The sequence below is a fragment of the Mesoplodon mirus genome (genome assembly GCF_964341445.2).
Source record: "Mesoplodon mirus genome assembly, chromosome: 15".
Taxonomy (NCBI): domain Eukaryota; kingdom Metazoa; phylum Chordata; class Mammalia; order Artiodactyla; family Ziphiidae; genus Mesoplodon; species Mesoplodon mirus.
Window position 1 is genome coordinate 13,436,439 of NC_138991.1, and position 14,637 is coordinate 13,451,075.

At 47.3% G+C, this 14,637-nt stretch overlaps 2 protein-coding genes across 9 annotated transcripts in view; one reads left to right on the top strand and one right to left on the bottom strand.

The window, feature by feature from the left end:
- SULF2 (sulfatase 2) overlaps positions 1–10,158 on the top strand; it is a 140,976-nt gene extending 130,818 nt beyond the window's left edge. For 3 of the 4 annotated variants that reach the window (XM_082600592.1, XM_082600591.1, XM_082600590.1), the window contains exons 12-21: positions 3,209–3,443; positions 3,567–3,663; positions 4,119–4,213; positions 5,143–5,202; positions 5,612–5,781; positions 5,984–6,126; positions 7,192–7,315; positions 8,021–8,054; positions 8,296–8,349; positions 9,311–10,158. In XM_082600592.1, the coding sequence (XP_082456718.1) occupies positions 3,209–3,443; positions 3,567–3,663; positions 4,119–4,213; positions 5,143–5,202; positions 5,612–5,781; positions 5,984–6,126; positions 7,192–7,315; positions 8,021–8,054; positions 8,296–8,349; positions 9,311–9,341 (1,043 nt within the window). In that variant the 3' untranslated portion in view covers positions 9,342–10,158. The remainder of the gene's footprint in view (positions 1–3,208; positions 3,444–3,566; positions 3,664–4,118; positions 4,214–5,142; positions 5,203–5,611; positions 5,782–5,983; positions 6,127–7,191; positions 7,316–8,020; positions 8,055–8,295; positions 8,350–9,310) is intronic. The other variant, XM_082600593.1, reaches the window with a different exon arrangement.
- A 617-nt stretch (positions 10,159–10,775) lies between these two features.
- Positions 10,776–14,637, bottom strand: part of NCOA3 (nuclear receptor coactivator 3) — a 126,500-nt gene continuing 122,638 nt past the window's right edge. For all 5 annotated transcript variants that reach the window (XM_082643891.1, XM_082643893.1, XM_082643892.1 and 2 more), the window contains one exon: positions 10,776–14,500. In XM_082643891.1, the coding sequence (XP_082500017.1) occupies positions 14,489–14,500 (12 nt within the window). In that variant the 3' untranslated portion in view covers positions 10,776–14,488. The remainder of the gene's footprint in view (positions 14,501–14,637) is intronic.

The following is a 14,637-nucleotide window of genomic DNA, read 5'->3' on the forward strand; positions in this document are numbered from 1 at the left end:
GGTACGACTTGTCAGAGAATGTTTTGCCTGTGTTCTCTTCTAGGAGTTTTATGGTATCATGTCTTATATTTGTCTTAAGCCATTTCAAATTTATTTTTGTGTATGGTGAGAGGGTGTTGATTTACAAGCAGCTGTCCAGCTTTCCCAACACCACTTGCTAAAGAGACTGTCTTTTCTCCATTGTATATTCTTGCCTCCTTTGTCGAAGATTCATCGACGGTAGGTGTGATGCTTTTGTTTTCCTAAAGGTTCAAATTGCAAAGCAAGAATTGTTGTTTTTAATTCTTTTTTCTGCATTCCTGGAAACTATTTTAGAAGAATCGAGCTCCAGCCTCCATTATTACACTTAGCGGTGGCCTAGACCAACCAACCACACTATCGTGAATTTGCTTTCTGATATCAGGGAGACAATTTCCCATTAGAGCAGATATGAAGAGATTCCTGTGCACTGGGGCTTCCAAGTTAAAGGCAGTGTGCCTTTGAAAAGTTTGCATGAAATGTTCAAAAAGGCTTTAGGATGCTTTCCTTCCGAGTACAGAATTCAACCTTAAACTAATTAACTTTAGGGGGAAAGGCCTCAAGTATCGCTCCTGTCAAACCTTGAATATCAGCCTCCAGCTGAGCCTCCTCCTGGTCATTTGCAGGCCTAGGAGAGGTTCCCGCATTCAGGGGGAAAGAGGTGGAGTCAGTGTTTTTTAATATCTTTTATTTTCCCCACCAGCTGTGTTTCAAAGAACTTTAATTCAAAATAATCAATATGCCATTGTGGCATCTTGGGGTGGCCTGCTCTGAGCCCCAGCACCTGCATGCCCTCAGTTTTCCATAGGTGACTTAGAGCTTAGAAAAAAACACCTCTCAGCTCCACTCACTGCCCACCCTGTGGAGAGCATCCAGCTCACTGCTGGGGAAATAGACTCGGAGAAGATCAGTGACCTCCCCAAGCCCCCCACTCCCTTTTCTGTCTGGGAGAATGTGTTGCTTGGCTCTTTTTTCCCCAGTTCAAATTAATGGGTTTTTTTATCTTGTTTTGTGGGGGTTTACTGCAGTATAATTAACATATTACATTAGTTTCAGGTGTACAACATTGTGATTCGATATTTGTATATATTGCAAAATGATCACGCCAACAAGTCCACTTAACATAGTTACAAAAAATTTTTTTCTGGTGATGAGAACTATTAAGACCTATTCTCTCAGCAACTTTCAAATATGCAATACAGTATTATTATTAACTATAGCCACCATGCTGTACATTACATCCCCAGGACTGACTGACTCTGTAACTGGAAGTTTGTACCTTTTGACCCCCTTTGCCCATTTCGCCCACCATTCCTACCCCCCACCCCCCGATTTGGCAACCACTAATCTGTTCTCTATGAGCTTGGTTGGTTGGTTTTAGATTCCACAGATAAGTGAGATCATATGCTATTTGTCGTTCTCTTATTTTGCTTAGCATAATCCCCTCAAGGTCCACCTCTGTTGCCGCAAACAATGAGATTTCCTTCTATTTGATGGCTGAGTAATATTCCTGTGTGTGTGTGCGCGCGCGCCACATCTTCTGTATCCATTCATCCACCAGTGGACACTTAGGTTATTTCCGTATCTTGGCTATTGTAAATAATGCAGTGAACATGGGGGTACAGATATCTTTGAGTTAGTGTTTTTGTTTTCTTCAGATAAATATCCAGAAGTGGAATTGCTGGATCATAGGGTGTTCTATCTTTAATTTTTTTGAGGAACTTCCATACTGTTTTCCAAAGTGGCTGCAACAATGTACATTCCTACCAACAGTGCACAATTGCTCCCTTTTCTCCACATCCTCGCCAACATTTGTTATTTCGTATTTTTTTGATAATAGCCATTCTGACGGGTGTGAGATGGTATCTCACTGTGGTTTTGATTTGCATTTCCTTGATGATTAGTGATGTGGAGCATCTTTTCATGTACCTGTTGGCCATCTGTATGTCTTCTTTGGAAAAATGTCTATTCTGATCCTCTGCCTGTTTTTCAATTGATTGTTTAGGGGGTTTGCTATTGAATTATATGAGTCTTTATATTTTGGATATTAATGGCTTATCAGTTTTTATCATAAATGGATGTTGAATTTCGTAAAATGCTTTTTCTGCATACATTGAGATGACCATATGATTTTTATCCTTCATTTGTTATGTGGTATATCACATTGATTTGCGGATGGTAAACCATCCTTGCATCCCTGGAATAAATCCCACTTGATCATGGTATATGATCCTTTTAATGTATTGTTCTATTTGGTTTGCTAATATTTTGTTGAGGACTTTTGCATCTATGTTCATCAGAGATACTAGCCTGTACTTTTCTTGTGGCATCCTTGTCTGGTTTTGGTATCAAGAGTAATACTGGCCTCGTAAAAATAAGTTTGGAAGTGTTCCCTCCTTTTCTACTTTTGGAAGCATTTGAGAAGGATTGGTATTCATTCTTCTTTAAATGTTTGGTGGAATTCACCAGTTAAGCTGTCTGGTCCTAGACTTTTTGTTTGTTGGAAGGTTTCTGATTACTGATTCAATCTCCTTAATTATATCCACTTTTCCCCCTTTTTTTTTAATTGACATGAACGTCACATAACAAAATTACCGTTTTTACAAGTTTATAAGTGTACAATTCAGAAGCATTTAGTCCATTTACAGTGCACTGCAACCATCCCCTCTGTCTAGTTCTAAACCATTTGCATCACCCCAAAAGGAACTCCATTACCCTTCTCCCCCATCCCATGGCAACCACTAATTTGCTTTCTGTCTCTACGTCTTTACCTATCCTGGATATCATATAAATAGAATCATACAATGTGTGACTTCTGTATCTGACTTCCTTCCTTCACACATTAGTGTTTTTGACATTCGTCGGCATTGTTGCTTCAGTTCTGTGTTCGAATCCTCCATCGTGTGGATGTCCCAGTTTATCTATGCACAGCTCCTCCTTGAGATTATCTCAGGCCAATTCCTTCTTAGCTCTGGGACTTCAGTCTCCCCAAGTGAATCACCTTGAGGTCCTTTCCACTGGGGTCCAGGGCCCACTTTCCCGGTAGGTAGGTTTCCTGAGCCCACCAGTCTCGGGCAGCACTGAGGCCCTGGCTTGGGAGCACAGCCCTGTCTGGATCAAGAGTCTGCTGCCCAGGGAGCCTGGCCAATCTGGCCAGCCTCCCAGCCCAGTCACCCCTCTGACCCCACAGAGTACAAGGCCAGCTACGCCCGGAATCGCTCCATCCGCTCAGTGGCCATCGAGGGGCGCCACGTCGGCCTGGACGACTGGTCCCAGCCCCACAACCTCACCAAGCGGCACTGGCCAGGCGCCCCTGAGGACCAAGACGACAGGGACGGTGGGGACTTCAGGGACGGCGGGGACTTCAGTGGCACCGGGGGCCTTCCAGACTACTCAGCCCCCAATCCCATTAAAGTCACACATCGGTGAGAGTCTAGGGTGGGGGTCGGGGGGGGCTGGACCTTGGCAGGGGCGTCCACACCTCTCGGGCCCCTGCCTGGGCCTCCTCAACGCCCCGAGGGCCCCACGTGACCCCTTCTCTCTAACAGGTGCTACATCCTGGAGAACGACACGGTCCAGTGCGACCTGGACCTGTACAAGTCCCTGCAGGCCTGGAAGGACCACAAGCTGCACATTGACCACGAGGTGACAGGAGTCTGGGCCGGGAGGGTTCTCACGACCCCAAGCTCGGCGGGGCCACAGCTGGAGGCAGGGAAGCCAGGCCCAGGGGAGGGAGGCCCCGGAGAATCCTTCACCAGGGCCGGCAGTGTCGGTCCTGGCCTCAGACAGACAGCTCCTGCCGGATTGGGGTGGGGGGAACGGCACAGCCACATCATACCCCTTTGTGATCTACAAGATGCTCACACCACACTCAGCCCTTCCAGCAGGCCTGGGGGGAGACCTTGAAGTCCCCCATGGGCTCAGCAGGTTCTTGGGCAGGACAAGACAGAATGACCCACAGTTCCTTCAGCAGGTGGAACCAAGGACCCCCCCCCCGCAGCACCCACAGACGCGCACAGTGGCGGGAGGCCCTGCCAGGCCAGCCCTGCTGACCCAGCCCCCCAGAGGCTCACGGCCTCCTCTCCTGTTCCCTCCCTCAGATCGAGACCCTGCAGAACAAAATTAAGAACCTGAGGGAAGTCCGAGGTCACCTGAAGAAAAAGCGGCCAGAAGAATGTGACTGTCACCAAATCAGGTGAGGAGGTAGCAGAAAGCCCCCGGGAGGGCCCCGAGTGCTCTTGCAGGATCACTCCTAGGGGTACAGCGTCCCCTCCTCTGTGACTCCTTTCATTATTTTTATACCCCTGTCTCCTTGCTTAGGATAGACATAATTAGTAATAATTCACATCCCCGTTGTCAGCCACTGGGCAGAAAGCACCGCCCCTCGGGTACCAGCCAGATGCCCAGATTCACGCACTGCTGACAGGCAGGCCCTTGATTGTGGAGCCAGTTCCCGGGAGGGAAAAGTGCCTCTGCTGACTGCCTTTCCAGGAACAGCCCACGTAGCCCAAGGCCCACGTTACCAGCTCAGGGAACCCCCAGCCCAAGAGTCTGAACTCGCGAGCAGCGCCATCCAACAGAACCTCTCTGGTAATGGAAGCAGCTGTATCTGTGCTGCCCCGTATGGCAGCCACCAACCAACCACATGTGGCTACTGAGATCTGAACCGCGGCCCCTGTAGCTGAAGAACTGAATTGGTAGTTTAATTAAAATTGAAATAGCCACATGTGGTTAGTGGCTACTGTAGTCACTGCTGCCTTTCCAGAAAAGGATTACAGGGCTAGCCCTGACCAAGCGTGAGGTGGGCAGGGGCCTGGGGGCAACCCACCTGGAGATGCTGAGGCTAAAGCCACGCAGAGCCAGGCCCAGCCTCCAGACTTGGTTAACTGGCCTCTACCCCGACCTTCTATGTCTGGCTGAGGCCTTCAGCTGGGGGCTCCCAGGTCACGTATGGAGGAAGGAGCTGGCAGGCAGGGGGCTGCCACCCAGGGGATAGTACCTCCCCAGCACCGCCCCAGAAGGAGAAACAAGGATCCCAGAGAAGCGCAGTTCGCAGCCACCCCACGGTGTGGCCCTGAGCACAGTGTCTGAAAGCCAGTCTGGGGGACTGGGGGTCTGTTGCAGTTACCACGCCCAGCACAAAGGCCGCCTCAAGCACAAAGGCTCCAGCCTGCATCCGTTCAGGTAAGGGCAGAGGCAGCCGGCCCTCCCTTAAGCCAAAACAAACAAGGACAAGCCAAATCCTGGCCTTTCCCTGGGAGGCGCAGAGGCCCGACTGCCAGATCAACAACGAGCAGGGGTCCGGGTGCCCCCTCTGGCCGGAGCGGGTTACTGCAGGGCAGGGCAGAGGCCCCAGGGGCGAGTGTGAGGAGGAGGCCCAGCAGCGCCCTAACCCTGTGCTGCCTCAGGAGCTAACGTCGGATGACAGGAGCCTCATCTGGCCCCAGCCCTGCCAAGCAACAGCAATGGGACCTGGGCAAAGGGCCTTCCCTTTGGGAACCCTCCAGGGCCATGACCCTGGCTCCCTGGGCAGGAAGAGGCTCCAAGGTGGGGTCGGGGGAGATGTGAGGGGTGCGGCCCTGTGTGCCCCTAGGAAGGGTTTGCAGGAGAAGGACAAGGTGTGGCTGCTGCGGGAGCAGAAGCGCAAGAAGAAACTCCGCAAGCTGCTGAGGCGCCTGCAGAACAACGACACGTGCAGCATGCCCGGCCTCACGTGCTTCACCCACGACAACCAGCACTGGCAGACGGCACCCCTCTGGACGCGTGAGCCAGCCGGGCCCAGGGCAGGGGCTCCTCCCGGGGGTCCCAGTGCCCCCCAGCTTGTGAGCACTTCCTGGACAGACCCTGAGGGTCTTTCAGGAACAGGTCCCCCAGCAACCTCAGGGGTCAAGTGCTCCGGCAGGAAGGGGCTGGGGGCTGGCAGCCAGGGCCTCTTCGGCTCAGGGCGTGCTCTCCTCCCTGGCAGTGGGGCCCTTCTGCGCCTGCACCAGCGCCAACAACAACACGTACTGGTGCATGAGGACCATCAATGAGACCCACAACTTCCTCTTCTGTGAATTTGCAACCGGCTTCCTGGAGTACTTTGATCTCAACACAGACCCCTACCAGGTACGGACAACACAGGCTGGAGAAATGGGGCCCCTGCCAGGTAGGCCCCCCGAGGAAGTGATAACCGTTTTTTCAAGTCCCCCTGAGTCCCTAAGACAGCAGAAGTGAGTTGAAGCCACCAGGAAGGCTGGAACTCTGTGTGCCACCTGCCCTTCCTGCGTCCGGGTACAGCCTCTTCCCTCCAACTTACGCACCTGGCGCGGTTCCAGCAGGTTTTGTGGGATCTTGGGAAGACGCCTAGAACTTTGGAGGCTCAGGGGTCCTTAGGGTCAGGCCAAACCCTACAGATGATAGGCCGGTAACTAACACTCAGGCAGCCCTTACTCCGTGCTTCCCCTACATTAACCCAACTGAATACATGCGGGACTGAAGTGGCCATGGAGCCTGGTGACTGGAACGTGCGTGTCCCTTCTGAAACAGATGGTCACAACCCAGCTTCAGCGCTAGAGCTTCTCAGTAGCATGGCCTTGGCATTGCCCAGTCTTCCATGTTTCAAGAAAAGTCTGAAAGTAATCTTTTACACGATTTGTAAGTGCAAGCAACTCGACTGTCTTGTTTTGCTCTAATTACCATACAAGCCACCAGTCTTTCTCCTTTGATAGGTCATCCCTGTATTTTACAAAAGGGGATGACAGCTGGTAGGTTAGTGGGTCACCAGCGGCTCCCAGACCAGGTAAGGACAAGGTCACTCACCCAGCCCTTCGCCAGATGGCTGCTTTTCCATCAAGAGGAACTGAGGGGCTGTGAAGGAAGGCTGCTTAAAAATACAGGGCTGGGTTCCAAGCTTCTTTACAAGCTTGGTAAATTTCCTGACCAGTGGCTCCAGAAGTTCAATGTGATGTACACAGAGGTGGTTTTTATTTTGAGATTTCACGCACGTGGGGCTAGAGGCAAAAGGTAGTTCTAACTGTTCCAAACCCCAGCTCTTGTGGAAGTAGAGGTCACCATCCCTTCACACCTTGTGCTCCCCACCTGCCTGAAGTCAGTCCCCCAGCTGGTAGAAGGGGGCGGGGGGGGGGGGTCCCTGTCTTCACCTCGTTGATAACCTACCTTTTTTCCAACCAGTTGATGAACGCAGTGAACACCCTGGACAGGGACGTCCTCAATCAGCTACATGTGCAGCTCATGGAGCTGAGGAGCTGCAAGGGTTACAGGCAGTGTAACCCCCGGACCCGGAACATGGACCTGGGTGAGCAGGTGCCCCAGCGTGGTGCAGGGTGACCACAGGAGGGGACGGAGGAGGTCCTGTCTGAAGAGGGAACCCAGAATCACCAGGAGTTAATGAATTCTCACCAGTAGCTATAATATCACCTTCCTAACATTCACCAAGCACGTGCTACTTTTAAGATAAGTGCCATCACTTACCCATCACTACAAGCCCACCAGGGTGCTAAGTGTTTTACATGCATTAACTGACAGGCCTTCTGACAACCCTCTGAGGTGAATCTGCTTGTCCTCGTTTTATGAGTAACGTGACCGGGTCCAGAGCCCTCGCACTTGGTCACACTACCACATCCTCTGGGAAATTTGCCGAGAGCCCACACGCGGGATGTCCCCGCTGCCCTCGGCTGTCTGTCCGCTGTAGCACAGGCGTTCCGTGCCCACGTGTGGCTCCCCCACTGTGACCAAGGTCAGTGCTGAATGACTGCAACAGGAGCCTGAAATCGATAAGAGGCCACGAGAGTGTAGGCGACCTACCAAGAGTCTTAGGGACAGCTCACCTGGTAATTCAGTCCCCTCTGTCTAGGAGCCACTACCAACATCATGGGTTTGGGACAAAAAAACCTGAAGTGTTTTAAAGAAGAAAAAGAGGCAGTTATAAAGTTTGTCCTTGCTTGTGCCACTTTTGCCCTTATTTACCTGTTTCCATGTTGTGCATTTCTCTCTCCTTTAGGACTGAAAGATGGAGGAAGCTATGAGCAATACAGGTATTGCTTTTGCTTTTAAAGCCTGACAATCGCCCCATATGGTGGCCCATCCTGTAGTCTAACCTTGAGGTTGCACGTGTGAGGTTGGGATGCTACCTTTCTCTGGTTTTCCAGGGGCCTAGCTCACCCACCAGCGATAGGAGTCCACTAAGAGACCTTCTTTGTCTAGTTCTTTGGGGGTCACTTTTTCTTTCTTGGTGACGGTTAACACTCTTTCTCCTTTTGACACTCGAAACCTTAGGCAGTTTCAGCGTCGAAAGTGGCCAGAAATGAAGAGACCTTCTTCCAAATCACTGTGAGTTGAGGAACCAGTTTACCAATAGAGATCTGGCCTGATCCGCTTCGTTTTGCCAAGGCTGTTCTGCATGCGTGCCCTTTCTCACTTATTCCTCTCATCTGTTCCCATAAGAGGGGAAGTAGTCATGTTAGTCTTTCCCATGAAATAACATACTTGGATATATTTCATGTTCTAGATTATACTTTGTCTAATACACCGTTGTTCTCCACATCATCATCTGTGCTTGGTAAGCTCAAGGCCTTCCTGAGAGGCTGAGAACCACGTCAGTCGGCTAAGTGCCAGGCGTCTTGAAGGCTGTGGCTGCAGAGGTGCTACTTGGTCCATAGTGTCAGCAGCAAGGTGGCCTCACTGAATAGTTTCCAAAATATCCATGCTAGGAACTCCAGGGCCAACAGAGGCTGGTAGGGGCCAGGAGGCTGTGGCAACCTGGAGAGGTCACTCTGGTCTAAAGAGAACGGAATGGGATGCAATTTGAATCCTCTGCCTCATCGAGAAAATCCAGAAACGTAGATACGTGTGAGAATTTGTTAATGTTGGCAACTAATTTGACATGAAGTCACCATGCAGGCCAACCAGCCCCCTTGGTGAGCTGCCATTTGCAACCTCTGGCCTATTCATTTCTGTCTTTATATGCATATAAACCTGTGTGGCTTTAACAGGAAAAATAGTGGGCCAGTTAAGCATTTCTTTGGTGCTACCACAATGAAAGCACTTGATCTTTACATCTCACTTTCTCCTTAGCCACTATCCTAACCAGATCGTTACATGACATCTTTGCCAGCCACTGAATGTGTAAGCCAACAACTGACAATCTAGATGATTAGGTGATAGCAAGCCCTGAGGGATCTAGAAATACTCCTTCTCAGCAGCCACATCCTTGAAGCAAAGCTTACTCAGCTGTAGGACCAATTAAGAAATCCATAAGTGGCGTGATAAATGAGTTTCCTTTGTTCTACAGGGGACAACTGTGGGAAGGCTGGGAAGGTTAAGAAGCATGAGATGGACCTCCAAAAACAGAGGCATCACCTGTAAAATGAAAAACTCTGAATGATTTCCAGCAGACCTATGATGTTAGCCAAGAAGCCTGAGACACACAGAATTCGCTTTCAGTCAACGTGGCAGATTCTGGAAGAGAACCATCAGGAGTAGTGAGACTTCTGGAAGTCCATTTTTGCCCCTGCTTTTGCTTTGGATTATACCTCACCAGCTGCACAAAATGCATTTTCGTATCAAAAAGTCACCACTAACCCTCTCTGGGAGGCTCACAAGGGAAGAACAACAGAGAGATTTTTCTTGGAAATTTTCCCCAAGGGTGAAAGTCACTGGAATTTTTTTAAATCACAGGGTAAGAACCACCCTGTTTTAAATCCTCTTATTCTTTTGATCCTTCACAAAGAAGGAACTAGGAAGCAGGACAGAGGCAGGAAGTGGTGACCGAGTTTCACACTGAGTCAACAGCAGGAAAGTCATAAAGTTATACTTCATTCACACTGTAACCCTGGCTGCCTCTGAAGAGACTGACTTCACTGTATATATGTGACTACTTACATGGAACCAGCTTGGGAACTTTTAGGGGAATTTGACTAATAAGAAAACCCAATTTTCAAGAGTGGTGGTGTCAATAAACGCTGTGGCCCATGTAAAAGAAAACCCCGTGCAGTTGTAGACTTTCCTCTTCCTGACCAGATGCCATTTCTCCCAGGATTCCTTTGTTATCTGTCCCAGAACTGATGTTTTTTAAAGTCCTGCAAAGACATGAAGTTGATGTATGTCCCAAGTTTTAATAAAATTGTATTTGTAAAGAAATTTTATAGTCTTAAGTATTGTCAAACAATGTTGAAAACCCCAGCCAGTGACCAGCAGTTGGTATGAGGGAACCTTTGACATTTTCTAAAAGGCCACCCTTAGGAGTCTTTTTGGTGTGTTTGGTTTTTTTTAGTTAAGCATTCAAGATACCACCAGTCAACACCTTTTTGGAAGGAGACACCACGGATTTAGATGGTTTTTTAAAAGGGAATACATGGTTATAAATTGACTAGAATTTACCATACTTCAGGGACCTCAAAGGTAAGTCTCATATCACACCAGCTTTAGGACCTCACTTTTAAAAAGTATTAACTAACTGCAAAGCAACTCACCTTATCCAGCCCTTCGTCACGTACCGGGTAGTCCCACGGGTAAAGGTAGCTGTCGGAGCGCTAGCCTGGGAGGAAGAGGAACTTCGGCCATCACCTGGCCCAGCACGTTTCTCCCTAACACACGACCCCTAAGCACTTACCTCGTGTAAGAACAGGGCCATGCTTTCCAGATTTCTTTCAGCCTCACAGAAACTGCTACTGTTATCTGAAATAGGATTCCTTAGCCTTATCTCTTACCCTTTATCCAATCGGGATTAAAAAAAAAAAAGTGGCACACTCTCAGCCTTCAATTTTAAATAGAAACCTTTATTTACAATGACGTCCAAAATGATCAACAAAGGAGTCACAGCTTACCACTCAACCATCTCATAAGTTATCCCATGTGGTTTGGATTCTTTGCAGTGTGGTTTATAGTCTTTAAAAACAACATCTAATGTAAAACTGATTGAAAGTGAATTCATTCTCAACACTGTAAGTCAATTCCTGAGAATTTAAATATTGCTCTCGGAATGACATGTCCATCTTCTTCAAAATTCCAAATATTGGAAAGAGAGAAAGAGAGAAGGAAAGAAAACGAGAACAGCCTGCTCACGATGAAACAGTCTGCCTTGGGGCCACATAACAGTTCTTGCCCCTCTGCAGCAGGGGAGAGTTCATCTACCCAAGAGGTTTTACTCCTGTGAACTTCCCACTTGTGAACAAATGCACGGATTCTGCAAATAAAAAGGGAACTGGACAGGCATATGGGTAGCTGGCAATCCATTCTGTTTACTTTCCAGCTGCATCTGTCTATGGATCAAGGAACTTATAGGACAGCAAGCCAGCTATGTTCTGTAGTACCCCGCCCCTACACACCCCCAACTCACCTTAGATATTAAATACTGATTAACTAAGCAGTCCTATTGATATTGATATTTACACCTTTCCATCAAGATGCACAGTTTAGAAAAGTGGCATCATAATATGAACATTAACAATGGATTTCTATTTGTTTTTTTAAAGGAAGAAATGTATCTCCTTTATATCATTTTGATCTTTATAAAATATATATATATATTTATATTTATATATCTTTGGATTCAGCAAAAAAGTAGGTACTGGAAATATCTCACATTCTAAAAGCAGATGATTACTTACACTGTTCACCCAACAGATACTAAGGTTTAAAAAAGTGGTGGGGGTGAGGGGAGGAGGGGTGAGGAGAGGTAGGCAGAGGAGTACAAAGAGAATTATCCGAAAAAGATAAAACAGGAATAAAGGTAAAAACAAATTATCTCAAAGACTGCATCTATTAAAAGGAAACAAAATCTCAAATTTGCACCAATAAAATGAACAAGTAGAAAATATAAAAACTTATAATAAACTTCATTTTTCTTCCATATAAAAAGGGGGTGCTGCCTTCCACTTAGCCTGGAGTCAGGACTGACTGAGGAAAAGAATCACAAAACCTTTTAATGAAAAGTCCAGAAAGGGTAAGAGCACCATTCTATTTCTCCCACACACGTGTGACTTCAACAAGGTTCAGATACATCTGATACAACTGCGTCTAAAAAGACAAGAGACTCATTCAGCTCTGCCTCTGTCTCCAGACCAGAGCACGTGTTATCTAAAAAGTAGAGGCCACTCAGATGGAAGCTGATGGATGTATAATCTTAGATTTGTTTTTAACCAGGTGGGGGGGAGTGTGAAACTCGAATCCGCTCTAGTGGTGGTTCTGGAAACACAGGTTTCACTGACTCATAAGTCAAAGAAATTAAATGATCTCACCTTCAGAGACACCTAGAAATATTGGCTAAACGTGTGAAAAAATTTTAACTGGCTCTCAGTTATTGCTAGGAAACGACACCGAGGCTAACAGACTTCGAACTTCATAGATAATCCAAAAAGCCAATTTCACTCAACTGTTTGAACCTGATAAAGTAAACCCGGTAAAGGGAGTTACACTTGACTGCCTTCCCTATTCCCAACTGACAAGTGGCAGCAGCCGAAAGGGGCGGGGCAGAGCGGGGAGGGAGTGCAAAGGCGCCCCGTCAGACCTCGGCTCTGAATCGCATGAAACTGGCTGCTACGGAGACTGAACTCCTCGGGAAATAACCATGATGCTGCTCCTCCAATTCTCGGGGGCAAACATCACAATAGGGGAAGGACAAGACAAGCTGAGCAGACACCAGGAACCACACACTGAGGATTCTACGCCTGAGATCTCAATGTGGGACTCAGGTCCTAGCGACCAAAACCTTAGAGCACTCCTAAAATGGATGAGAAGACAACGTATTCACTTTAAAAAAAAAAAACAAACCATGAATTGCCATTTAATTTATGGACTGCTTAAAATCCAAGATTCTTGGGCTTCCCTGGTGGCGCAGTGGTTGAGAGTCCGCCTGCCGATGCAGGGGACACGGGTTCGTGCCCCGATCCCGGAAGATCCCACATGCCGCGGAGCGGCTGGGCCCGCGAGCCATGGCCGCGGAGCCTGTGTGTCCGGAGCCTGTGCTCCGCAACGGGAGAGGCCACAGCAGTGAGAGGCCCGCGTACAGCAAAAAAAAAAAAAAAAAAAAAAAAAAAAAAAAAAAAAAAAAAAAAATCCAAGATTCTTCTTTGAAATCAAATTGCTTGATCTTTTAAAATCCTTGATATCTGGGGGTTTTTTTAAGTTTATTTCCCCGTATCTATTCTCTGCCCCCAAATTAACAAAGTGCTTAGTTCTGGTAGAGAAATTTTTTAAAAAAATTTAAATGTCTACATCTAAATGATCTCTTTAAAAAGCATTTAGATTAAGAGACTGAAAACAAGCGAGGCATCTCAGGCTGGGGGCAAGGAAAAGCTGTTGGCCACTGCCCCATCCCCCAGGTCACAAAATTCAGGGGGTGACTTCTGCTGGTAACCTCACCATGCTGAACTTACTGAAATCAACAATGTTAAATATTTAGTTTCACAAACTCTGTAAAAATGAGTTGTTGTGACCTACAAAAAAAGGTATATACATATTTTACATAATACAATATCTTAAAGGTCATATTTACAAAAGCAATTCTATTCACAGAAACACTGCGAAATTCTGATTCAGAATGCAGTACCTGGCCTTGGGTTTTCTGCAGTTTATTTTCAAAAAGCATTATTGCTCTACCATATAGGCAAAGGGTGAAACCAGTACTTTAAACAACAACAAAAATCATAGTTCTTGTCCAACAGATCAGTTTAGACAAAAACTAGGTATGTGGTTCACCATTCCTCAAGACCTCGAGAATATTGCATTTATCCATTACTTTTTAAATAAAGTGCACTCCGCTGCACGTTAGCATATGAAAAAATGCCACTGACTGCTGCAATTAAATACTGTCATCTATTTTCCCTTCTGCGAAGCCATCTGACACCAAGGACAATTCCTGGAGGTGAAGTATTGCAGGACATTAGGGGCAGATAAAAATGCTATTTAGGAAAAAGCCCAGGACAACCAAGAGTAGGGTCAGAGCAACTCAACACTATCCTTAAGGGAGAACTTGGAAAGGCCCACTCCCAGGACAGAACCTGATAGTGACAAAAACACTCGAGGTTGGGACCATGCTCTTCACCCAATACCGCAACTATCAAGAAACCGGATGTTCTAATCTCGTGATTTCTCCAATGTTCCTCTGGCCCACCTACATTGTTTCCAAAGACTTTGGATAGCCAAGCAGAAAAAAGTGACACCGGACAGTTCTGTGATCAGTAACACTCCGTACCTCCAGAATCACATCCTGAAAAGGCAGAACGCCAAAAAGATTTGTTTTAAACACCATGATACATAGGAGGAGGGAAAAATAACAGGTAGATATCACGCTTCAGCTTAAAACCCAGTCCTGCCTGCTCAAATGACATCACTTGAAATACCCTTGATGGAGATCAAAGCTGGTCCTTTCTTCAAAGCTGGGTGCCTAGACAATGATTCTTTACTCCCAATGATCCTAGTGCAGTGTCATTTGTACAGTGATTTCCTTGGAGGTCCTGGTGTAGAGATGTCAGCAATATTTCTGTTGGCAACCAGAAGTAACATGAGTAAAACACACACTTTGCCCAACAGAAAAGAATCCGTTATGTCTACACTGATGGCTTGCAACATGGCTCTGGCTGACTGATTCAGTTCTTAGATCCCAGATTTCTGAAAGTA